Source organism: Manis pentadactyla, chromosome 1, assembly GCF_030020395.1.
Source record: "Manis pentadactyla isolate mManPen7 chromosome 1, mManPen7.hap1, whole genome shotgun sequence".
Lineage (NCBI taxonomy): Eukaryota > Metazoa > Chordata > Mammalia > Pholidota > Manidae > Manis > Manis pentadactyla.
In genome coordinates, this window is record NC_080019.1 from 181,182,537 (window position 1) to 181,207,511 (window position 24,975).

At 57.5% G+C, this 24,975-nt stretch overlaps 1 protein-coding gene and 1 long non-coding RNA gene across 23 annotated transcripts in view; one reads left to right on the plus strand and one right to left on the minus strand.

The window, feature by feature from the left end:
- Nucleotides 1-398: 398 nt before the first annotated feature.
- TNK2 (tyrosine kinase non receptor 2) overlaps nt 399-24,975 on the minus strand; it is a 39,941-nt gene continuing 15,364 nt past the window's right edge. For 3 of the 22 annotated variants that reach the window (XM_036926274.2, XM_036926262.2, XM_036926260.2), the window contains 15 exons: nt 19,148-19,328; nt 18,014-18,084; nt 15,946-16,167; nt 14,813-14,965; nt 14,006-14,283; nt 12,415-12,541; nt 11,893-12,039; nt 11,714-11,808; nt 6,678-6,872; nt 5,248-5,339; nt 4,575-4,688; nt 2,588-3,930; nt 2,407-2,502; nt 2,122-2,249; nt 399-1,201 (listed from right to left, as the gene is read on the minus strand). In XM_036926274.2, coding sequence (XP_036782169.2) covers nt 1,195-1,201; nt 2,122-2,249; nt 2,407-2,502; nt 2,588-3,930; nt 4,575-4,688; nt 5,248-5,339; nt 6,678-6,872; nt 11,714-11,808; nt 11,893-12,039; nt 12,415-12,541; nt 14,006-14,283; nt 14,813-14,965; nt 15,946-16,167; nt 18,014-18,084; nt 19,148-19,310 — 3,231 coding nt within the window. In that variant the 5' untranslated portion in view covers nt 19,311-19,328 and the 3' untranslated portion in view covers nt 399-1,194. Of the gene's footprint in view, nt 1,202-2,117; nt 2,375-2,406; nt 2,503-2,587; nt 3,931-4,574; nt 4,689-5,247; nt 5,340-6,677; nt 6,873-11,713; nt 11,809-11,892; nt 12,040-12,414; nt 12,542-14,005; nt 14,284-14,812; nt 14,966-15,945; nt 16,168-18,013; nt 18,085-18,738; nt 19,020-19,147; nt 19,329-22,555; nt 22,672-24,975 lie in introns of those variants that run through there. The other 19 variants (XM_036926270.2, XM_036926263.2, XM_036926261.2 and 16 more) reach the window with 19 other exon arrangements.
- On the plus strand, nt 16,174-17,412 carry LOC130684092 (uncharacterized). Its single transcript, XR_008998230.1, has 2 exons — nt 16,174-16,813; nt 17,049-17,412. It is a non-coding gene; the product is annotated as an uncharacterized LOC130684092 (long non-coding RNA).

Consider the following 24,975-nt stretch of genomic DNA (forward strand, 5'->3'; position numbering starts at 1 on the left):
TGTACACCCTTTAGTACCTTTTGAATTTTGAACCTTGTGAAATGTTATTCAAAAAAACAAAACTAAAATACCTACACATTTTGAAGCCTTCCTTGTTACTAGCTCTGGCTTAGCTCCAGCTAAGTGAGTTACTGTATTCTCTCCTGCAGTATACCCTGCCTTCTGGACTCTAGAGCAAAACCACGGGGACTGCAGAAACTAGTCGGGTGGGGGCTCTGCCCTCTGTCAGCCCTGGACCCGGGAGGGAGATTCCTAAGGGTCACCCAGGCCTGCACTTCCTCCCTCTGTCCACAGGTGGCGCTATGAGGCCTGCTGCCCTGCAGGTGGCAGTGGCTTGGGCAGCCGTGGGGCCCAAGCTGCTGACCAAGAGGCAAAGAAACAGGCTGGCACAGATTAAGTAACATAAAATAGAAACTAACTTTATTTCTCTGGAAGCAGGTATCCATAGCTGGGGCAGCAACTTTGGCGACAAAGGCTGGTGGGAAAACACGGACAGCACAGGGGAGGAGCTAGGTCAGAGTGTCCCTCCCGGGCAGCTGCCCCCTTGGTCTCCTTCCAACCCAGGGGCTCTGGGCCCTGGTCCCTACCAGAAAACAGTCTGGCACCCTTGCTCTGCTTACTGAGCACCTCAGGCTATTTCCAGACACAAGGTCCTACAACCAGCCAAGTCCCATAATGTGTCCATGACAAGGTGACAAGTCACATTCTGTCTGAAACCCCAACTGCCCACCAGGGGCTCCCTGGAAAAGGGCTCAGCCCTGAGAAGGGCCCGCTGGGTGCTGGTCCACCTTTCTGTGTGGCCAACACATCCTCCCTGTCCGGGTCAAGCCCACTCCTTCCCCGCCGGCAGGGCCTGCGGACACACTCCAGACACAGGCCCAGCCAGGGACTAGGGCCAGAGGCAGGTCAGGTGCAGGGCCTGCCAAGGCCACCCGTAGGCCTGCCTTTCTGGGGCTCCTTCCCCCACTTGGCAGGGGGCACCGAGGGCTGAACTGACATCGCAGGGACAGCACTGGGGGAGGGAGGGACAGGCAACGCAGGGCTCCCAGCCTCCTGCTGCCTTGGCTTCACTGTGCCACTAGGAGCAGCAGGGGCAGCAGGTCCTCCAGGCCTGGGCAGGGCATCTCCCACCCTTGTCAGATGCACAGGCTCAAGTGATTCCTTCAGGGCAGACCCTCTGGCTCTCCAGACATCTCAGCGCCTAAAGGACAGGAAAAAAGCAGAAAGCCCTTCTATCAACAGGAGCCAGTGCAACAGAGTATGGGATGTCCAGTGTGAGTGGGCACGAGAGGTGCCAGGAAAATCAGCTGAAAACTGGTAGTTCTAGGCAATAATTTTGGAACTTATCCTGGGATGGCTTTTTTTCTTTACGTGAATAAAAAAATAAGACAACAGCAGTATTGTATATTAGAAGGGTAGAGAGTGAGCAGTAGAGTAAAGCCTAAGTTTATCTGGATGCGTACTGGTAAGAACAGCCACGAGGTAATAACACCGAGCAATGGCGTCCCAGGTGCCAGACACTCAGTGTGAGCTGACAGATGAATCCCTCATTAATTCTTCTCCTCACTCCGTGAAGTCGCACAATACTACACACATTTTACAGGAGGGACCCTGAGGGATCAGGAAACGTCCCTAAGCTGACACTGTGCATGAACACAGGCCAGGCTCTACTGTATTTACACCATACAGCACTGTATATTACTTACATACATGTTTTGTTAGATGAATTTTTTACAGGAAAATAGTGGTATTTTCTGGTTAAACGTTCCCTTAAAAAAGCATTAAAACTTTGTTACTTTAACCTGAAATATGAAATGAAGAGGTGAAAAATACTCGTTTTAACCACTGGCCCTAAACTGCTGCTCCCTGGAGCGGGCTCAGGGGCTCCTGTGAGGGCCTAGGGAAGCACGCCCCCTGCAGCCATGGAGGCGCCAATTCCCTTTCACTCAGTTCACTTGAACCAGGCGGCTGAAGAGTCTAAAAAGTACACTTAGGAAAAACAGTTTTCACTCAGAATTGTCTGCGTCCTGGGATCAGGGCTGCTGGGTTTTTCCCTAGAGTGGCGTGCTCTGGGACACCCCTCCGGGGACAGGAAGGTGGCAAGGTGTGGGCCTCACTCACTTGTGGTGGGCAGGGCCGCAGGAGCCCAGGAGGTGGCAGCCAGCTTGCTCCAGGTTCCAGTCAAACATCTCCAGCACTTTGTGGCACTCGCTTCGTGGCCGTAGACCCAACCCAAAGAGCTGCTCTACCTGAGGAGCAGAGGGTGGTATCATGGGACACACCAGGCCCGAGAGGCACCAACGGGGTGGGGACACAGGAGAGCCAGAGCCGGGGTGGGCTTGGGGGAGAGCAGCAGAACCAGTCCTCAGGGTCCCTGAAAACCAGAGCAGGCAGGAGGTGTGGTACCTTCAGATACTGGGCAGCCCTCTGCATGCTCCAGCTGTGGCTCTGCAGGGCCGCCTGGCACTCCTCTGTGGTCACCCCATGCACCATAGCCTGCAGCTGGGCAAACCCGCCCACCCATCAGCACCACTTGGGCCCTTGGGCCTTTGCCCCTCCTTGCCCAGCAGCCAGGCCTGGGGCTCACCATCTGGATCTTGTCTGCTGGCCGCGCAGCCTCTGGCCCGTCCCCGGGGCAGCCCCTCTGTGGCAGCCGAGCGGTGGCCCTCAGGGCTGGTGGCCGGGCCCCTGGGTTGCTGTTGGTGAAGTTGGCCTTGGGGTCGGGGGAAGCCTGGGGCATCGGCCGAACAGTGGCTGTGGGGGCAGCAGGGGCTGGGGTGCTGGGTGGGGGCAGTAGCAGGGGCCCAGGCGGGGGGGCAGGCTCCTCGGGGCTCTGGGTCTCACGCAGGAAGCGCTGGTAGCGCTCCAGGTAGGACGGGCGCTCAGGCAGCAGGTAGTAGTGGGTGCTGCTGACCTTCTTCCCATCACGGACAATGGGCAGGATACAGGGGCTGGGCCGGGGGCCAGGAGCCTGGATCACCTGGGGTGTGGCATACTTGGGGTCTGAGGCAAAGCTCTGGGTGGTGGGCATGGTCTTCCCAGGTGAGCTTGAGAGCCGGAGTGACAATGGGGAGCTGCCCGGTGGCACCAAAGGGCTGGGGGTCCTCGAGCCTTGAGGGGACAGGGGCTCCCTGGGGGGCACCTGCGGAGGGGAGGCAGGTCCAGGCCATCGCCCCACCTCCTCCTCAGCTGAGGGGGCTGGAGACAGCTCTCCCCGAGGGCGTGTGGGCCTCGGGGGAATGGGTACCCGAGGGGGCACCTGGGGCTTGTCATCGCCCAGCGGGCTGGGTGGAGGGCCCAGTGAGCCAGCTGGGGCCTGCAGCTGCCGCATGCACTCCTGCTGCAGCGCCTGGAAGATCTCGGCAGTCTGGGCAGAGGTGGGCGTCTTGCTCGCACCCTGGGGCCGGAGGAACAAGTTGTCCTCTAGTGCAGGGAGAAGCTGTGCCTGCTCAGGCACAAAGGCGTAATTGGTCTCACCCTGGCTGGGCCCAGCAGAGACTCCTGCACCCACCAGGGTGCTGTTGATGGAGCAGACCTCAAAGTCATCCTCGTCCTGGGCCACATCATCGTAGGCGGGAGGTGGGGGCAGCGGGCGTGCATCCCAGTCCACCACAGGTGTGGGGTGGAGAGGCCGGGGCAGTGCCCGTGTGGGGCTCTGCGGCGGGGTCTTGTCCAGCAAGGAGCAGGCGTCCATGGCCAGCTGCGCCAGGGAGGGTGCACAGGGCCGTGGAGCCGGAACCACGAGCTCCTCACCGAAGTCGATGAGCGTGACCTCGCCCTCGCCCCCGCGGCCTGCCTTGGTGCCTGGCACCCGAGCTGAGGGCTTCGCGAGCCACAGCCCACGGGGCAGGCCTGGCTTCCGGAGGCCCAGCCTCTTGAAGTCACTGGACGGAGGGTCTTGGTCCTCACTCACAGGATCATAGGTTGGTTCTGCGGTGGAAGGGGAGACCCCACCAGGGAGGCAGTGTCACACAGGGGATGGGCAGGTGGGGTGTGGGGAAGACAGCCAAGTATCCCTACCAACTCCCCACTCCCAATTCCCCCAGAGGTTAGCCCTCAGCTGCCAAAATACCCTATTCAAACAGGAAGGCAGAACCTGCTTGAGGGCTGTTAGCCTCTACATGGGCTGTGAGCCCCTGCCTCCATCTCAGCCGGAGCAAGCAGTACCCATACCCACCTGCCTGATGCCCCCTCCACCAACACAAAACCCCAAATACCCTTGCTCCTGGGCCCTGGTTCATAACCCCTAATCCCCACCCCATGACAGCATGCCATTAGTGCAGGCACGGAGCTGTGGGCAATCCCCACAGCCCAAGAGAACAGGAGCTATCCTTGGAGAGGCCAGAGCTGCTGACCAACTGCCATGAAAGCCCAGCCACAGCCTCTGTGGGTCCCAAAGGGAGCGAGACTGGGCCAGGCAGTGGCGGAGAGGAGCAGAGGCGGCCACCAGGGCCACACACCTGACCCCGAAGCCCAGGCTGGGGGAAAGGCAGGCATGCTGGGCCAGGTCAGCAGCAAAAGCTCACAGCACACCCCCACTTTCCCCCCCGATCCAGCCCACCAGGGCTCTGTACCTTCCAGGAGGAGAGGGATGCGAGGAGAGAGGGGGCGGGGGCCAAGGCATCCAGAGCAGCCCCACTTACTCTGAGCGAAGAAGGCAGGCTGAGGTGGGCGAGGTGGAGGCTCCCCTGCAGGAAAGGCCATGCGGAGAGGAGAAGGGGCAGAGCAGGAGAGACCGGGCAAAAGGCGGAGACAGAGCCGGATGGAGCGGGAGCGTGGAGAGAAAGAGAGAGAGCAGTGAATAGAAGCGAGTGAGCGCACGCACCCCGCAGCAAGAGGAAGCAATGGACAATGGACGGCAGGATGGGGAAAACTGTGTTCCGGAACAACAGGCACGGGATCCAGGAGATGGATGAGGCTCCTGGCCAGGATGAAGCCCGTGGGGTGGTTTTGGCTCAGGAAAGGAGAGCGGGATCAGGGGAATGAGGAAAGCCAGGATCTGAGCTTGCGGGAAGGAGGAGGGAGGGGGGAAGCTGAGGCAAGCAGGCCGACGCAGGGCCAACCGAGGACGCCCACCTCGGCGGATACAGCTGCCTCTTGTCTTCCACCCCACGCCCAGCCCAAGCCAGGGACACAGCTGTGTCCCTGCAGCCCTGACCCACCCATCCCACAGCCAGAAGGGCCGGCTCAGGGTGGCCTTCCTGGGCAGCTGATTCACTAGGGGGCGCTAGGGAGCTGGGCTCTTACTTTTCACCCTTCCCAGATGCTGGGCGGGCTGGGAGATGCTCAGTTCCACACTTAAAAGGTCGGGAGGGTCCATTGGGTTTCCCAGATAGAGTCTGTTGGGAGAGAACCAGGTCAGAGGGGAGGCGGGAAAGGGTGTGGAGAGGTGGCAGTGAGGAAGCCGCTGGAGGAGCAGTTAAGGCTTGCCACCTGGGGTCAGGCAGAAAACAGAGCCGTGAATGTGTCCAGGGGACCATCTCATCCAGGCCCCTTTGCACACGGGTTTGGAGCACTGAACTTTGGACTCCCAGAAGCTCCCTTCTGTAGATCTAAGCCACAGCCACGGGAGAGTAACATGGAGAGAGCACAGAGAATCAGCTCCTGGTCACAGGCTGGGAAGCAAAGGCTGCACGGGCTCCAAGAACACCTGCCAGGGCAGGGCCGGCCCCCTGCCATCCCCACAGCACCCAAGCCACGCCTGCCAGCCCCCTACTGGCACATTCTCTTCTCTCCTGCCAGGTCCAGAGGCATCTGGGCCTCACATCCAGGTCAGGGCGGGCAGGAGGCATCTTTCTGCCCCACTGCAAGGGTGAGGGGGGCAGGGACTGGGCCTGGCTCCAGGGACCTGGGACTAAATCACAGGAGCTGATTAAAACCAGGAGGAATGGGTGCCGGGCCCCACCACTGAAAGCCACCCAAACTCTCTGAGGCCCCCAGCTGGCTCTGGTGAAGCAAGAGGTATAAGGCAGTGGCCCCCCTGGAACTTAGTGTTCTTGGCGGGGCTGGGGAAGGGGGAGGGTAGGCCTGCTTCACCAATCACCTTAGTGTGTCAGGAGGTCCGAGGAGAAACGGCTGCTGAGAGTGGCCTGGCAGGCCTGGGGCCAGCAGAGGCACAGAGGCCTGGGCTGAGGAGTTGCCAGGTGACTCCCAGGGGCGGGGCACCCAGGAAGTGACTAATTCTTCTCCTGTGTCCTCCCCAGATGCCCCCCAGTGACCTCATGCTTCCCCTTAAAGGAGACCAAACTGCCCTCACAGGTACCCCGTGAGCTGCTGCACAGCCTCTCCCTGCAGCCCCCCACCAGGCAGCTCCTACTGTACTCCCCTCTGGGAACACCAGCTCACCCAACCCCCAGCCTGGGGGCCTGGTACTGCCAGCAGGGGACAAGTGCTACACGAATGCGGGGCACACGAAAGGAGCCTCCTGCAGATCTGCTTGCAAGGCTGTTCCCAAGTTCTTTTTCCAGAGGCCAGTATGCCCAGGGGCCTTTCCACCAAACAGAGGTATGGCTCCATCCTCTGAAGCTCTTAACCCCAGTTTTGCCTACAGGGAAAAGCTGCTGGGTAATGAGAGGCCTACTGCTCCACAGCTGGGAGGTCCTTGGAAGCCAGCAGGGTCTGTGTGCCCAGGGAAGGACTGGAGGCCTGGCCACAGGTGGGCCCTGCCTGGTACTCACTCGTCAATCTTGTCGGGGAAGCCCCAGCAGTGGCGGGGGTCGCTGTCGCCATGCCCTGTGTGGATGAAGCTATTCTGCAGAGGCTGGCTGATATCCTGGGCCGACAGGCCGGCCACGGAGGTCACCACATTGCGAGGGAAAGGCCCCACACACAGCGTCCGTGTGTTCTGCCCACGCCACCAGTAATTCTCAGCTCTGCCAACAGAGATGACATGGTGAACACCAGGGTGTGGTGGACAGCCCCAGGGAGTGGGACCCTTTGATACCACGCTCTCTCCAGCCACATCTGACCACCTTGGCATGAGAGCTACAGCCCCAGGACTAGGGTGGTCCACCATCAGCCACCTCCTCCCAGCAGCCCCCTGACCTGCCACACCCCCAGTAAAGGGCCTGGTTATTTGCACACAGCCTTACACTAAGCTACCTAGGTGGGTCAGACAGCTTTTCCTATAGTTTACAAATAAGAAAACAGGTTCAAACAAGTGACATGACTTGCCTACAGTTACCAGAAAGATCACAGCAGATGTAGGATTCAAGTCTAGTTGTTAGTCTGCAAAGCCAGCACCTTCTCACAATGCCATACCACCTCCCTCCTACCCTGGCAAGGCCTGGGCCCCATCCACTTCTGGCCACTGCTTTCACTCTTTAGCCTAGTTCCAGACATCCCAAGCTGCCAGGGCCCAAGGGAGCATGGGGTCTTAGCTCGGGGCCAAGCCCTGAAGCCACACGCCTCCTGCACGCAGCCCTTCACGTGTCTTGGGGTGCCACACCTTCATGTCCCTCCCTCCAGGGCCTTCCGCCACCTCCAGGAGGGGCTGTAGGGTTCTTGCCCTCACCCCTCTCTATCTCCTCAGGAGCTCTTCTCTTGTCTTAAATGGGTCCAGAAGAGAACCCAGCCTTCCAGCATGGCTGGACTGTGGAACCCCCAGCCCCTCACTCTGATCACAAATACAAAATCTCTGTTGACACAGCCATGCCCAGGCACAGCCTGGGGTGAGGTAGGGACAGGCAGGTGCCCTTCTGGACACTTGGAACACCAGAAAGCCCCAGCAGGCCACAGGCTCCTGCATCTGCCCCGGGATCATGCACACCCAACGATGTGGACAGAATCTGGGCAAACGCAGAGGTGGTGACAGCCTCATGCTCCCATAGTGGACACATGGGGCACCAGGCTGCATATGCCCTGTCAATCCCCGTCCGTATGTCACCTGTCCACAACCAACAGCTTACAGAAAGGTGGTCTCCACACTGCAGTCGGGCCGGAGGTGGGGAGACTGGCGGTGGGAAGGTGGAGATGCCTGAGCACCTGGACCCCCCTCCCTGAAATGATGCTGCCCACTGGGGCAGTATGACCCCCAAAAAGCCTGTTCCCAAGACCAAAAGTCCAGGCCCACAAGCACAGTTCTTGGGAAGCCAGGAGGTAAGACAGGGGAGGGGCAAGAGCCCAGCCTCCTGGCAAACAAGGTGGTGACCAGCCCACCAGCAGACACAGCAAGCCTGTGATCGCCACCCTGCCCTCCCCATGGGAAGGGCAGGAAAGGAAGGAAGATGGGAGGACAACACCCAGGAAAGGACAAGGCCCATCCCCAAAGAGCAAGGCCATTCCAAGGAGAGAAACACGCCCTGGACCCCTTCCTGCCCAGGGCTGTGAAGCAGGGTGGGGAGGAACACCTGGCGCCAGGGGACCGCCCTGCTGCTGTCCCGCGTGCTCCCTGGGCTCCGTGTGCCCCTGCACATCACTGTCTCAGACGTCAACCCCAGGGCTGGACACTGGACTCCCCTCCCCACAGCTCTTCAGAGGTGCTCGTGAGCTTGCTGAAAAATACAGCTGCAGTGGAGATGTGGGTCAGAGTAGAGCAGACTCTCGCTCAAGGCCAGGAGTTCCCTGGGACTGCGCCCTCCCTATGCAGGCCCTGAGCAGGGCCAGGCTGGCAGGAGGTCGCTCCCCCACCACCCCCTTTTGCCAACACAGCCCAGCTCCTCACACAGAAGCCTCCTTTGGACCCACTTCCAACAGTGGAAGACAATGTCAGGCCCACCTCCATTTATTACAGGTATGGCGGAGCAGGAACCCCCTCGACTGCTGGGAGTCCTGACCCCACTTCTGAAAACCATCTTGCTTGTAGGGCAGGGAGAGTGGGGTGGGGAGTGTGTGCAAGGGAGGCGCCCGAGGCGCCCTTGGGAACCGCATCCCGAGTGCCCGAGGGAGCAGAATCCCTTCCCAGGCCCACACGGGGTCCCGAGGCGGCCAGCACTGCACGGTGCTGCTCCCCTGCCCCCTGGGCCTTGCTGGGGCCGAGGTGCCAGCGGCCCAGAGTGGACTGAGGTGAGCCATGCCCACCCAGCCCGCGCCAGCCACACCCTCGTCCCCCTCCACGAACAGGCCAGAGTCTCCAAGCAAGGGCCACCCGGCAGTCACAGGCAGACAGACAGACAGACAGGCAGTCCTTGGGAGTGAGAACAGGGCCCAGCACCTCTAGCACCGGCCTCCTATTTCCTGCTGCCTGTCAGCGTCCTGGACAGCAGGATGCGAGGCAGCCCCCAGAAACGCAGGCCTGGGCTGTGAGCTGCCTAAGGCTGCCCTTGCCCCACGGGACCAGACCCCAGAAGCCTCAGCCCCTTCCTAGTCCTGGCCTAAGTCAGTCAAGAAATGGCTGACAAGTGTTGCTTAAACATTCAGCTCAAAACACCAACCCACCCACTTTCCTCAGGTTTTCCAGGCAGCCCCTGGCCTCAGGGGACAGCCCAGACCCTTCCTTCCCCCTCCCCAACCTACCACCGGAAGCAGAGGCTCCAGAGACCAGGCCAGGCCAGGCCAAGGATCCTCAGACAGGTTTCAAGACCTCTGTCCCCTTTTTCTAGTTCTGTAAGAACCGAACACGAAAGTGCTACCACACCAGCCATCCCAGCCTCCATCTAATGCCCCCTGGAAAAGACCAGTCGCTCTTTGTCCCTGGGTCTAGACAGAGCCTCCCAAGTTCAGCGCACAGAGCGCTCAGGGGTCCTCCCTCCACCCACTGCTAGGGCCCGAGAAGCACTGAGCTGCAGAACCAGTCAGAGCTACGGGTAAAGGGACTCCTGAACAAACACTGGAGACAGCTTCAGGGGGCAGCAATCCAAGGCTGACAGAACGGCAGGTTCAGAGAGCTGAGAACCAGCCTACGAGGGGCGGGAGGAAGACAGAGGCCCACGGGGCAGAGAGCCCACCCCCACAGAGACATGGAGACAGAGTCAGCCAAACACACCAGGACATCTGGGCACCCAGAAAACAAGGGGCAGAGTTAAAGCCCTGGTACCACCGACACACAGGCCCTGTACCGAAGCCTCACCGGCTGTTGTGCCTCCTGTCCCTCACCTCCCACCTCCTGGGCAGCTCCAGGGACCAGGGGCTGGCACTGCAGTCCAAGCCGGGCCAGCGGCCCTGGAGGAGGAGCCCGGCGGGCCTGCACTGGCAGGCAGCCGTGGAGCAAGCAGCTGGGGCCAACTGCAGACTGGGACACAGGGGCAGGCAGGGCACGCCCACGGTGGCCTCCCAAAAGGAGTGGCTCCCCTGGCCCCACCTGCCGCCTGCCTGGCTCTGGTGTGAGCAGGCTGTCACCTCCAGAGACTTACACTCCAGAGACACATGAAGCAACCGAGTCGCCCCCTGGGAATACGGGGCCCACCCTGAGAGCAAGGGACGAGGGAGGTAGAGCCGCAGGGGTCACAGGGCACTGGAGGGGTCAGATTTAAGGAACTCTGGCTCCTGAGGGTGGGAATGGCTGCAGGCCCAGAATTCTGACTTGAGTCCCTCCCATAGACCCCAGAGGGGCCCTCACTCTAATGTTCCTATTCTCAGAAGGCTCCCCAGAAAGCCATGCCTACATCCCTTCCCTGGCGCCTCAGCTCCAAACCCCCAGACTCTTCCTTCCTGTCCCCCAGGACAGTCCCCTTCTAGAAGCTTCCTGCTTGTATCCACCACTGACTCCCCAACCCCCAACTCGGAAAGCTTGCTGGTATGTCGTTCTTATTCCTAGATACTGGGTTCCCAGGCTCCAGGGGCCCTGGCCTGGGGAAGTGGTGCCGGGCCACATCAGAGCGGGCATGTCCCCCACAGCGAGCCTGGGCCCCCGGGCCCGCCCCACCACTGGGCCTCAGCCCACAGGCCCTCCCCTCTCACCAACTCTCCATGAGGCACGACTCTTAACCAAAGACCCAGGCCTCCAAACCTGAAGTACAGGTAGGAAGGGCTCTGAGGCACGCAGCCCCACGTTCATCCGTGCCTGGTTCAGCATCCAGCTGGGAATGCAGGGAGTTTCCTCTGCCCGGCTCCTCTTCCTCTTCCGTCACCCCCTACCTCAAGCCTGCACTGCCCCAACCAGTTCCTCAGCCACCCCAGGGATCAGATAACAGAGGGCGGGGTGAGTGGTGGGCGGGGGCTGCAGGTGGGAGCAGCGAGCTGACAGGAGATGCTGCCTGTAGGCTGAGGCACGAGTTGCCAGGCACGGAAGGGGCCAGGAATGGAGGGCCCTGAGAGGGGAGACTAGGGATAAAGGGGCCAGGTGGGAGGCCAGGCACGATGGAGGGGAGCCCAGGAGGGCGCAGTGGGCCCAGAGGGAGGCAGAGGCTGCCGGAAAGGCGGTGGGTCTGCTCTGGAGTACTGAGCGGCACCGGTGGGTAGCCCTCCTGGGCGGGAGTGGGAAGGGAAGACTGGAGGAGAGATGTTCAGGAGTCCCCATCTGTGGCCCTGAGGCCAGGCTGACCCACCTCCTACGCCTGGCCAGAATGGCATTTTGGCTCTGATCCACACAGCCAGGGCAGGAGCCGGCTGGGAAAGGGTGACCTGGCAGCGGAGGCAGGGAAATCTGCACAGCAGCATCTGGCACTAACCCCACGCACTCAGGAGTGGACCCAGGCCTGACCTCCCTTCTCGCTGCAGGGTTCAGGCCTCCGCCTTCCACAGCTGGTGCGCCCCCAGGGGACCCTGGAGTTCTCTGCAGCAGGCCCCTCACCCTGGGCCCTTCGAGGCAGTGCAGGTGCAGCCCTGGGCTCCCTACCTCCCCTCGATGACAGTGATGACATCATTCATCTGGATGTGCAGCTTGTCTGGTTCCTCAAAGTCCTGAAGGGCGCGCATGTCAGTGGGCTGGGCCTGGGGACAGAGACAGATCACTGCCTACCCGGGGAATGAACCCTGCTTGCATACGCAGGCTCCCATGGACCGACCTGCCCTCACCTCCAGCAGGAAATCCCTCAGGGCCAGAAAGGTGGGTCTGTCTTCTGGCTTATGAGCCCAGCACTGAACCATGACGTTGTAGATGTCCTGAGGGCAGTCTTCTGGCCGCGGGAGACGTTCCCCCTCTTTGTCAATCTTATGCAGGATCTAGCAGTGGAGAGGTATAGTTTGAAGACAAGTAGAGCGCCCAATTCCCCCCTTCCCACCTTCCCTCCAGACCGTGGAACAACTGGACATGCAGGCTGCCGTGCTAGCACCCCAAAGAAGAGGTCTGCCTCTGGGGACCTCTGGTCATGTGGCCATGGTAAAGAGCAAGAATATGAATAAGACCCAGCCTGTCCCTTTCCTGACCACTGGGGCCCCTCTCAGGGCTCAGCCATCTGAGAGGTCATGCAATTGTGGAGTGCAAGGCAAAGGGATTCCAGCAGGTGCGTGCCAGTTCCGGTGCCAGGGACCAGGCTGGGCACCAGGGATCCAATCGACACCACCCACCGTTTGGGAAGCACATGCCCAGCCCCTCACCTGGCTGCCATTGAGGCCAATCCAGGGCTCCTGACCATACGTGAACATCTCCCACAACGTCACCCCAAACATCCAGGTGTCGCTAGCATGGGAGAAGGTGCGCGTCTTCAGGCTCTCAGGGGCACACCTGGCAGAGACAGGAGTAAGCAGAAGGCCTCTCAGTGCCCGCATTCACATCAGCCCAGTGGACATAAAGAACTCATTCAACAAGCGAGCTGTTGCCCATGTGCCAGGCTCGATGTAGGTGCTGGGGTCACGGTACAAAGTGGACAGGGGCACGGCTTCTGGACTACGGTACCCGACTTGGAGGGAATCATCTGTGCTCAGGTCTTCTGTTCACATGCAGCCTGAGGCAAGAAAGGATGAAGCTCGCAGGTCAGGGAAGCAAGGAGGGAAGGAAGGTCAGAGGCTCCAGGAAGGGGCTAGGGAGCAGAGCTCAGACTGTTCTCTAAATGTGGTGGGAGGCTGACAATTTCCAGATTTCAGGCAGCATCCTGGGACTTGGGCTATTTCAGCAGGAAGGTGTGGGTGGGAAATCTGGATAGGGCCTGGGGAAGAACCAAAATGGGCGGAAACAGTCACAGTGGCTCCACCCAAATATCCCCACACTCCCTCTAGGACTCTGTCTTGGGTGAGGAAGAGAAACACCATTGCCATTGCTAGCAGAAGCTAGCGGGGGTATTCCAGGACCGAAGTGCAGCAAGGAGGACTGCAACCTGGATGGATAATCAGAGGCTCGCTCTCTCTGGAGAGCTGTCCCTGCCCCCGACAAGGGTGGGACCCAGGGAAAGTCACTCAAGATCTCTAAGTTTCATGTCTCTCATCCGCAAAACAGGAGGAACAGTAACTGCTCACCTCACGGTGCTGTTTTAAGGTGGCTACATAAAAGGTGACCTTATAATTTACCATCCAAACAGGATGCTTGAGTATAAAAGGGGTGGTACTATTAATTACTCCAGGACAACAGACATAACCCAGCATGTATGGTCACTCTAGGTATAAAATCAGTGATTAATTAGGGGGACTCTACATCCTAGACTAGAAGGGTTTCTGGTAAGCAGAACTGGACCGACTCCTTCCACCCAAAGGCAAGACAACCACCTGCTTTGGGTGTCTCCAGCACCAGAGGACCATGATTGTCTCAGCAAAGGATAAGCTCAGAGGGGCTGGAACAGGGCCAGACCCACTCAGGGTGCAGGTGAACATCCCTGGCCACAGTCTACAAGGTGCAACATCGTCTGGCCCTGCCTGCTGCTGGCTCTACCTGGAACACGCTTACCAACCAGTCTGCCTGGCTAAGTTCTGATATTTCAGGAGCTTGGTACTGAGTCCCCCCAGGAAGCCTTTATGAGTCCCCACGGGGGTTATGTACTTATCCCTATACCTTCCAGAACCTGGCACATGGGTCCTGGAGAATTCCTGGATGGATGAGTGAACCGATGGGCACATAAGAAGGGCACCCCAGGGCGGGAAGAGACAAGGGCTACTGTAGATACAGAAGGCCTGGAAGCTCTGAGGCCCAGGTGTGCAGGGACCAGGGCAGGGCAGGGTGGGGTCCAGGCCCTACGAGCCAAAAGCAGCTGCCCCTCACCAGGCAAAGGGCACCTTGCGATGCTCCTGCATGACATAGTGGTCATCATTCTGGGGCAGTGCCCGCATCAGCCCGAAGTCCCCAATCTTCACCAGGTCGCGGGTGGCCAATAGCAGATTTCGGGCAGCCAGGTCACGGTGAATAAAGCGCTTGGACTCCAGGTAGCCCATCCCCTCAGCTACCTGCACGGCGTAGCGGCTCAGAGTGCCCAGGAGGAAGTGGCCCTGATGCTTGCGCAGCCGGTCCAACAGCGATCCCAGAGGTGCCAGCTCTGTCACCTGGGGCCGCAGAGGAGGCGGGAGGAACAAGCCTCGCTGAGCTCTGCCCCTCACTCAGCACCCATGCTGGGCTCCCAGCCCCTCTTCAGAGGCCTCCCCCAACCATGCTCGCTGCTCCTTCCTGGCCTGTCCTCCGGGAACCTCCAGGAGTCCTACAGCTCCCAAGCTCCTCCCTCCAGGCAATGTGGGAAACTGAGGGCCAGAGAGAGGCAACCTTAAGAGGCTAGGGTTAGAAATTCTAACAACTGAACTTTAGGGCTGCCCCTTCTGTGGGTACAACTCTCTACAAATGAGCACAAGCAAAATCCAGAGATGGACACAGGATCCTTGGACGGAGAACCAGACCAGGCCCCTGTGAGCCCCTTTGCCACGTCAGCAGTGGGGCGAATCCAAAGCAGGCTCTGGAAGACTTCTGACCTCTGTCAGGATGGAGGGAGTAACCACACCAGTGGCAGGAAGAGGGGCAGACCTGGGGGCCCAGAGACCACAGGCTTCCCTACACCCGCCCCTCCTCCTGCCAGCGGCTCACCATCTTCATGGGCGGCGTGAGCACCACACCATACAGGCGAATGAGGTTTCGGTGGTCAAGCGAATGCATGGCATTGACCTCCCGGATAAAGTCGTCCATGGCCTCTGGCTGGCTCAGCACATCGGGCTTCAGGCACTTCACAGCCACATTCACCTGCCCAGAGAGGGAACTAGAGGGGTCGGGGCAGGGGGCGGGGGGCGGGGCCCCAACACTCTGCACCCACCTGCTCCCTCCATCTCCGCTCAAACATCCCTACCTCAGCTCTGCTCATCTGCATGGTGAACACACAGGTGCCTGTGGCCTGGCTGGGGGAAGGCAGCTGGCTGACCCCCAGGGGCCATCAGGTGGGCCTCCCCTTCCTGGGAACAATGCCCAGGTTAAATAGCAACCATTAGGTAAGAGATGACCAGTATGATAATAGGGTATTAAAATGTTAAACTGAAATACAGTATTAAAACAGTTTTGGTATAGAAAGCCATTAAATAAAATGTTAAAGAAAAGGAACGTCATTAAGTAAAATGTTAAAAAACTAATCTATGATGACCAAAGTCAGCATAGTGGCTTCCCTTGGAAGAAAGGGGTGCCCAGCGGAAGAGGCCTGAGGAGCCTTCTGTAGTGCTAGGAAGGCTCTCACCATCATGGGAGCCCTATTACATGGGCCCATGTATATTCGAAATTCACTGACTGTACATTCAAGAACTACATGCTTTATTGTATATGTACTATCTATCCCCACGGGGAAAAAAATTTTAAATATAATACTAATACTGAAAGGGCAAGATTTAAACAGTTGTATCCAAAATTTTACGTTAACTAAATTCAACACAATACCTGAGCTGGAAGAAAGGCAGAAATGCTAACTCTGCTCCTCTGAGTGGAGAGATTGCAAGCAAACATTTTTCTTATTTTTTGAACAGTTTCCAAACTTGTATAGTAAATAAATGATTTATATAACTGGAAAAAGAAACCGGTGTGTCTAAACTTGAACATGAACTCCCAGGCAAGCCACTTTGCAATGTCTCCAGCCCTATTCACATCCCAGCAAAGGGTACAAATCCACCTCAGAGGGTCTCTGCCAGAATCTCTTAGGGGCCTATCCCTCTGCCATGCCCCATAGGACCCAGAAAGCTCACCGTCTTCCCCGAGGGGGCATCCCACTCGCCCCTGCGCACCACACCAAAGGAGCCATCTCCAAGCTTCTCGAAGAGATGCAGGTCCTTCTCCCCAATGAGGCAGGTGAGGCTCTGCAGAGGCCCCTCCCCTGTTGGGCCCCCCGGCGTGGGCGAGGTCTTCCGGAAGGTGCTCTGAGAGTGATGAGGGGGAAACTCAGCCTCCAGTCGCTTTCCACTGAACACCTGTTTGAAGGCAGCCAAGGGCCAGATGGAACCCTGAGGCCCCGGGCCACTCACTCAGTTCTGCCCCCAGGGGTCCGGGCTAGGCCTCCAGAGAGGCCATACCTTTGCTGAACTGTCAGGGGGAAGCCTGGCTGGAGGCCCATGTCCCCTCCAGACCACACCCCAAAATGGAACCCACAGCATCAGTGTGGCCTCAGGGTGTGCACCAGGAACTGACTGATAGGCATGTAGCCTGTGGCTGCTGTGGCCCCACACCCCAGCTATGGGGTCAGGGACAGCCCACAGCCACTCCAGACCCACTCCGGCCCCACCCATCCCTCCCTGTACTCCCTACTCAGCAGAGACCCCAGCTCCTAACCGAAGCAGATGGGCAGGAGCCTGGAAGGCCCCCCACAAGCACCTCCCTATCCATTTTTAGCCCTGGACCCTTCTCTGGCTGCCCATTTGGTGCTGTCTGTCTCCACCCTCCCAGAGTCAGCTGCCCTTCATCCTGCCAGCAGAGAGAATAATTTGAGCCTGAGGTCGGGCTGTGAGTGTGGGGGGGTGCAGATGAAGCGCGGCCTTGCTGGGGAAGGGCCTGGGTAGACAGCTGGGCTTCTGGAGGGACGCCGAGAGCTGAGAGCTGAGAAAGAAGGAAGACTAAAGGGTACGTTGCGGTCTGGGCTGGGGAGGGAGGGACCAAAGGTCAGGGGACAGGAGGAAGAAGGCCCCACCACTCTGACGAGAACACCCCCACTGGGGCATCCAAAACCTTGACTTCAGGCTGCAGGCTCTGCCCAGTTGGGCCCCTGCACCCACAGGCTGGCGAAGCCTTATTTGTATGGGGTAGGGGGCATCTGCAATCTGAGGGCCTATTCTGCCTGCTGCTTCCTTTCTCCCAGGAACCGGAGTCCCTTATGATTGCAAGCAGGGTTCAGCTGACAAGACCCTTCACAGCCTTTATCTCAAGGGACCCTCTCCACAGCCCTGAGGTGAACTGGCCAGGTGTGGCCAGTGCTGTTTAACTGAAGACACCCCTGAAGTCTGGAGAGGTTCACGGACTGGCCCCAAACTCCCGGTGTGGTAGATCCAAGACTCCTGGGTCCTGGCGCACCACACAGCTCTTCCCTATCTTCATCTGCCCCAGTACACTCATCCTGCCCCAAAACCTGGGCAGGGGCCAGGACAGTGTCCCCAGAAAAGGCCAGAGGATCCCAAGAGACAGCTCCTTTGCCAGACTGCAGCCAGCAAATCTCTGCTGCCCAATCCCAGTTCAGCTGTTCGGTCCACCCCCCCACCAACCGAGCCCTGAGGCCAGAAGTGGGGAGGGAAGGCCCTGGCTGGTTCACTTCCTCTCCCATTGTCTTCCAGACAATGGGCAAAGTTCCACTGAGTCAGACCAAGGACTCACCACTCCAAAGACCCAAATTAGGGCAAAGGGGAGAGGGGCAGACTGTGTGGAAGGAAGCTGTCAGCAAGGCCAGATAACCAGAGATACCTCAGCAGACTGGGGGGTGGGGGAGGAAGGCAAAGACATCCAGGGTCCAGCAGCCCCTCCCCCCAAACCCCCACCCCGGGCACTGGCCCTGGTACTCAGAGCAAGAGCTCGAGTTACAGTGCACTCGTCCGTGCCCAGCACCACAGCACAGCCACGGCTGCACACGGGCCACTCACGTGCTATCTCTCACAGACACAGACACTTAGCCAGGCAGTCCCCCAAGTACCCTGCCGGATAAGACACTGGAGGAGGGAGGTCTGTACAAAGTGTGAGACTGCACCTGCCTGGGAATGGGAGAGTCTCCTAGGACTGACACCACAGTGGTGTCCCCGCAAGGCTGCCCACCCCAGCTTCTCCTCGTCCACCCACCTTGCTCATCCAGGACTTGCGTTTGCACATGGCCTTCCTCCTCTTCACAGCCTCCCACAGTCGCCGCTGGCCTGTGGGGAAGGAAGGGGAACCTCATGCTGCTAAGGCAGCCCACAGGCTCCGGGGAGGCTGCTGCCCACCTGCAGGCTTCCTTAGTCCCCCTGGGGTGGGGCGACCACCAGATACTGCCCAGCACAATGACACCGAGAAAGAAGCCATCGTGACCAAGCAGGGGCTGCCATTAACCAGATGGTCACTGCATGCCACTTATGAGCAGTGCTTTTCAAACTGGATGGAGGTGTTTGACCACCAAAATTGAACAGTAGAGCTCTTCCAACTTTTAAGGAAAGAAAAAAAAAAAAATCAAAGTAATGAATAGAATTTTCCCAATTTGAGTTTTTCCCCCATAAAATTTTATTATGTCACTGGCATCAGATTCCAACTATCCAGGCCAAATGTAGCATATGTCAAAGTCTACTGAGCACATTATACTTATTTAGCTATTTTCAGCTGAATGCACTAATAAGTTTCTAATGTTCTACAAGGAACACCATGACTTCTAGATGCTACCACCATGGATGGCTTTTAGGATAAATACATAGAAATGAGTCCAATTTATAAAGCAGATCTTTGTACATGGGAAAAAGAAAAAATGAGTTAAGCTTAGAGCAGATCTTTGTGAGACAAAGAAAAAGAAAAAGATAGATTAAGGGAAATTAGCACACCATCTGAGGTCTTTCTGTTCCGTTCTCCACACAGAGCTCTGGACATTGACCCCACTGGTATTCAGAACGGTGAACTGAACAGACTCTGTTCCACATTTATAGAGGAGGAGATAGAGAAATACACCCTGCAAATGTCTGAACAAAAAGGAGTGTGTTTTTAATCCTGAGTAGCCAGAGCTTTAAGTAAGACTTTATTCTCCTCAAAATCCAATTCACCTTTACAACCGCAAACCATTCTCATGCACTCACTGTGCACAAGTGTGATGCCCTTCACCCTGCCTTCGGGACTCTTGGACAGGTGGCGGTAACACCCAGCTATGTCCCAGCAGAGGGCTCTGCCATGTGGTTGGCAGTCCTGAGGATAGAGGTAAGCAGGGAAAACGAAGAGCAAGACAATGTTCCCACCTACCAGGCCGGCCCATACCAATCTTCTCCAGGTCCTCATTCTTGACATACTCAAAGTGGGACAGGCGGGTGACGTTGAGATCATCGCGAAGCCTCAGGAAATACTGTTGCAGCTGCACCTCAGAGAGCAGCTCCAGCAGCCAGCCTGTGCCCTCCTCTGGCTGCATGCCGCTGCTCCCTAGCCTCTGTGGGGAGGGAACAAGGCTCAGGGACCCAGGAGATGGGGCGGCCACAGGGAACCCTGCCACAAGTGCCCTGGCTCACCCACATCCTACTGTGCTTCATGAGGAAGGACTCCACCACCTTCCTGTTCCCCGAACAGCTGTACAGAATAGCCTGCACCCACCTGCCCACTTCCTACAGCAACAGGTAGAATTAGGGGAGATGGGATACAGCCCAGGTCATGGAGTCAGGGTCTTAACTCCCCAAATCTGTGATCCGCAGCTGAGAAGCCTGAGATCAACCTCTCTGTCTGCAGGTTCACCATTCGCTCTTAAACTCCCGGAGTCACAAGCCCTTTGAGAATCTAATGAAAATTGTCAATTGTATCTCCAAAGAAATACAGTCTCACTCATATTTTAACACAAAATTTTGGGGGGTGCAGTGTGCCTTGAGACCCATCCATGGGTTCCCCAGACCTGATAGGCTAGCACAGAAAGAGCTCGGGACTAAATGAGCTCTTGCTAAATTCCTCCCCAAACCCGGTATGGTCAGAGTCTCTCCCCCGATCCGAGCTCCATTCCACGGGCCACCCTGAAGTGCCTTCCGGACCACAGCAACTGGGAGACCTGGGCCAGAAGGGAGGCTGGGGTGGGCTTTCTGATGCTGGCTCAAAGAGGCAGTGCCACTCAGCAATTTTATCAACCGTTGTTACAACAGACTGGCCCAGCATTGACAAAACTTCCCATTTTTTAAAAGAAATACCAAAAATCCGAATTTCTATGTGAAATCTTGTCATTAAACATTTTTGTTAAAAGGTTATATGTGCACATGTAAAATATTCAAAAAGCACATGGGAGCCATAAAGCCTCATCCCTCCCCTACTGCACAGTCACCCAGCTCCCTGTGCCCGAAGCCCCCATGCCCAAAGCCCCATGCTTGAAGCCAGCTCCCCACGCCCCAAGCCAACTCTCCATGCCTGAAGCCAGCTGCAGTTACTGACTTAGGGATGCTTCCAGACTTTTTTTCCCCCTTGTTTCCACTGAACATTGTATCTTTCTTTTGACTTTCTAACTATGCAAACCAATTCAAGTTTGAAATAAACTGGGCCCTGTGCACACATGCGCATACACTGTGCTGGCCAAACAAAACACATGTGCAGACTTCCATCAGCTAAGGGGCCGCCCATATGTAACCTGTGATCTACATTGTCAGGGGCCCAGATGAAGAGGCCAGTGGACCCCCAAAGCTAAGCACCAGACTCAACGGACAAGCCATCCTCGTCCCAGTAAAATGCCTCAGAGCTTAGGGAGTGGGCAGGCCAGGCCCTGACCCATGTTTAATCCCTGCTGAGAAAGACACACAGGAGGGAAAAGGCCAGCTGCGCCATGACCCCCACCTCAAAGGCCCCCAGCCCAGCTCTCCTCACAGGTCACACTAAGAAGAGAAGCAGGCACTTGCAGCCCAGGCCCAGCGTGAGCCTCCAGCCCCCACAGTTCCCAGCGGCACTGCCAGCCCAGTGCCAGGATTCAGACTTTCCCAAGCAGCTCAGGGAAGTACAAAGGATGGCACAAATAGGAATGAGAAGCCTCAGTTCTAGCCCTGGCTCTTCCCCAAGGCGGCTGGGCCGGAGGGAGGTTTCTAAACTGTTTCTAAACCCAGATGGTTCTCCCAAGGGAGGTACAGTCTCCTAGGGAACATTTTGGTTGTCACAATGTTGGGGGGCCACTAAGTGGCATTTAGTGTGTGACTAGGGAACAAGAACACAAGTTATCCTGTAATGCACAGAACAGTCTTCCACACTGTCCCAAATGCCACACAACTTAAGTCATGTGGGTAAAGCATGTTTATAACCATTTGAACCTAGAATCGAATTTCATTTTACATATGAACAAGAAAGTCTTTTTGTAATTTTAATAAATGTTCCTGGATGGAAGTACTGTGTAACCTGAGGGGAAACTGGCCTTTACTTTGTTCAGAACTTAGCAAAAGTTGTTCACTATTAAGAAAACCCACCTTTATTCTCCCCAAATTCCCCTCAGCACTTGCAGATGCTGCCGTTGCAGGGCTTCCGCCTGATGTCTTAGCACCTGAGTGTACTGACATATCAGAATTCATGAAATGTTTCCTTTTATTTCTCCTTTACATTACAGGTGGCATTCTGTTGACTGACTATATATACACACAGTAAACAGGTTATATTTCTATTAATTTTATTTAAGAAGAATAATGATAAAAAGGACTCACACTTCAACACTTACTATATGTTGGGCACAGTTCTAAGATTTTAGCTGTATTAATTCAACTTATCCTCAGCAAAACCATCTATTTCACAAAGAGTAAGAGGCTGTGGGCTTAAGAAGATAGAGCACCACTGCTTTCCAGGAGAAAGCCCCAAAGGTGCACCGTGAAAATCACTGACCTGGGCCTGGCCTCCCCCATCAGTACCCTACCCCTGGGGCAAGGTGATCCCACCAACCACACGGATGGCTCAGCCCCAGGATGAGAAGACCTCCTCCTCTTCTTCTCCAGTCCCCAGGTCCCAGGGCTCCAGATGCCCCATTCCCACCCACCCCTGGAGACAGCTGCTCCTGAGAACAGCTCAAAGCCATGCCCTGGTGGTCAGGGCAGGGGAGACCCAGAGGCCCCTCCCCGAAGGCTGCCTAGAAAGCAGTCACCCTGTTCCTTTTCCCTGAAACACCAGCTAACAAATCTCTCTGTCGGCGGGACACTCCCCTCCCTGCTCCCTCACCCAGGAACAGGGCTGCCCTGCGTAGGGGCTGTGGGAAGACTGGGAAGAACACTGGGACCCCAGTTAGAAGAAAGCAACCAGGGTTCTAGTCCTATCTCTACCCCTCGGCCCAGGGTGACACCGGTCAAGCCCCCTTCTCTCGCCAGCTCCCACCCCCCAGCCCTCGCTTCTTTGTTTGTGAAGCACAGAGCACTGCGCAGCTCCCCCAGCTGGCCTGGCTCCAGTTCCGTGTGCCCGGCCCCCAGCACAGCCCACAGTCTGCACACCTGTGTCTGACACGTGGAGCTCTCGTGGCTGGCATGCACACTTCCTGCACACACTTTTCTAGCGCACTCGTCAACAAGAATGCAGCAGCCGAAGGGGAGAGACCGCCTGGCCCGGCTCCAGTGTCCAGCCCACCACCCTTCCCAGACCTGTGCTCAGCCCCTCAGTAAAGTGCTGGCTCCGAGGAGCTGATCCAGTCCCCAGCCAGTCCGACCCCTGCCCCCAGCCCCCACTCACTGTGTATAGTCGTCGCCGTAGTCTGGCCAGGAGAGGGAAGGAGAGCTCTAGGCCAGGGAACCGACGAGCTGCTGGCATCTCCACGAGCTGGACCCCCTGCTTGGGTCACTGGGGCTCTGGCCCAAAATGTGGGGGGAGCAGGGGCCTCAGCTCCTGAATTTCAGGTTCTGCCCAAAAGGGAAGGTGGCCAGCGGTCTGCCCCAAGAGACCCCAAAATCCCACACCAGGGGTGGGAAATGGGGCAGAAGAATAGGGTGGGCCCTTTTCTTTGCTGCACAGCTGTTTCCACAGCCAGCCCCTCAGGCAGGGAGCAGGTTAGCTCTCTTCTCTGGGCGGGCTGCAGCCTGGGGCCTCTGTCCTGTGTCTCTGTCTTCTCTCCAGTGCAGTGGTCACAGCTCCAACCCTGCTCCCTGGCTCCCCCACCCGACTGCCCGCCAGCCCTCCCTTCTCCCCTCCTCCCTCCCTACCCAGCTGAGCAGCTCTGACACTGGCTGAAAAGGGACCTTTCTGAATCCCTGCCAAGAGGGTGGTGGGAATGGGGGGACTCTTCCTCCTAGCCACCCACACTGACCCCCTGCTTCCCCATACACAAGGCCCCCTGTCTCTGGCTTCCATCCCAGCCCCCACAGTTGCAGACAACTCCTGGGATTTTAGAGTGGGGGCTACGTGTATCAAGCAACAATGTGCAAGAAGGGGATACCGGCCCCCACAGGGGTTTTTCTGGGGCTGTGGTGGGTAGTACACAGCCTGAGTTGGGGGCTTAGACCCCAGAGTCATTCCTGGACCCTGCAGGCAGACCCTTCAGAGACCACCCTCCCCCATCTTCCAGTCCCAGCCTTGGCTGGGCGTCTCCTGGCTCAGGCCCTAATGTGGCCCTGTTACCCTGGTGCCCGACGGAAATAGGAGGCCGGCAGCCTGCCAGAGTGGGGCAGTCTAGCCAAGGGGGGGGGGATCTCCACCCCCTCCCCTGGGGTTGCCTTGTCTGCTGCCCACAACAGCCAGAGTGCCTCCTCCCTAGACCAGCTGGCCAAGCTCCAAAACCCCCTCAAAACAAACAAATATGCCCCTAGACGCTGCTGGGATGCCCCCACCCAAAGCTGCAGGATTCCAGGCTATAGTATGTCTCTTGTATAGCACTCCCCACACAGACAACAGCTCCAGCTAAAGGGAACTAGAGACACTCCATCAAGCCCCTGTGGGCCCCCCACGTTCCTAGAGCTGACAAATGATCCCTCTGCTCCTCCTCAAGGGCACCAGCTGCTCTTACACACCCCTCACTACAACCCCCAGACACACCTGACAGCTGCAGGAAGTCCTCTCAGGATCCCTCAACACCCCCTCCAGCAATACCCAGGGAGCCCCTGTTTCATGCACACTACTCTCTTGTCCCTATCCAGCTGGCCACCAACCAGCTCTGGGAGCCCCAGCTGGCTGGTGGGGAAGCAGCTGCAGTGAGGGAGTTTTGGGGAGTCAACATCCCAGGATCTCTTTCCTTGACCACTCTGGCAGGGAAGTACCTGAAGGGATACCGATTTCCTGGTCTGACCCTGGGGCAGGGACTTGGGGGGACACCCCCACAACAGTCCCTCTTCCCATCCTCATCATCCCAAAGCTTACAGAGAGAGCCATGTGCAGCCTCCCTGAGTCTGAGTGGTTCATCAGTCTGAGGCTTGGGTCAGAGCTAACGGACAAGATGAGGTCGGGTTGAGGTCACACTGGAGCTGCTTTTTTCCCAAACCCCAGCAAACAATGTCCACAGCTCAGAGCAGCTTACTGTCCACCTCCCACTGGGCACCACCCTGAAGGAGACCCAGGAATTGACCTCAGGGGACAATTTAAGCAGGATTATTCCCTCTACTGCAAGAGGGGGGCTGCTAGATTGGAATGGCAGGTTAAAAATTCCAGCCACCCCTGAAGGATGCTCCCAAATCTACCAGAACCCCTTGCCTGGCTCTTCCTTTGGACTTTGGGTAATAACAAGACTCTGTAGCTTGCTTAGCAATCCAGCTGTGGGGGCTGTGAGGAAAAGCAAAGTATGGTCAGGGGTCAGAGCTCAGACCAGCCTGGACCCCCTTCTCCCACCAGCCCTGGAATACAGCCACCATCTTCCTGCCCGATTTGTCCTGTCAGCTGCTGCCCTCTGCCGGCCAGGAGAAAGTGCTTGCTGTCTCAGGAAGGAGAGCGCCCCCATAAATACGGTGATCATATTTTCCAAAGCAAACAGGGACACTTGATTTGACATGCACGTTTGAAAGGCGAATAAGGAGGAATGTCCAGGGCACAGGGATGCAGTGCCCGTAAGACTAAACCCAAATCCTGGCAGTGCTTCCGGGGTTCCCATGGGGCACTAAAGAAAGCCCAAAGGGCAGCCTAATTGGGTCCCAGGGGACTCAGAGACAGACGTCAGCATCAGTAATTCA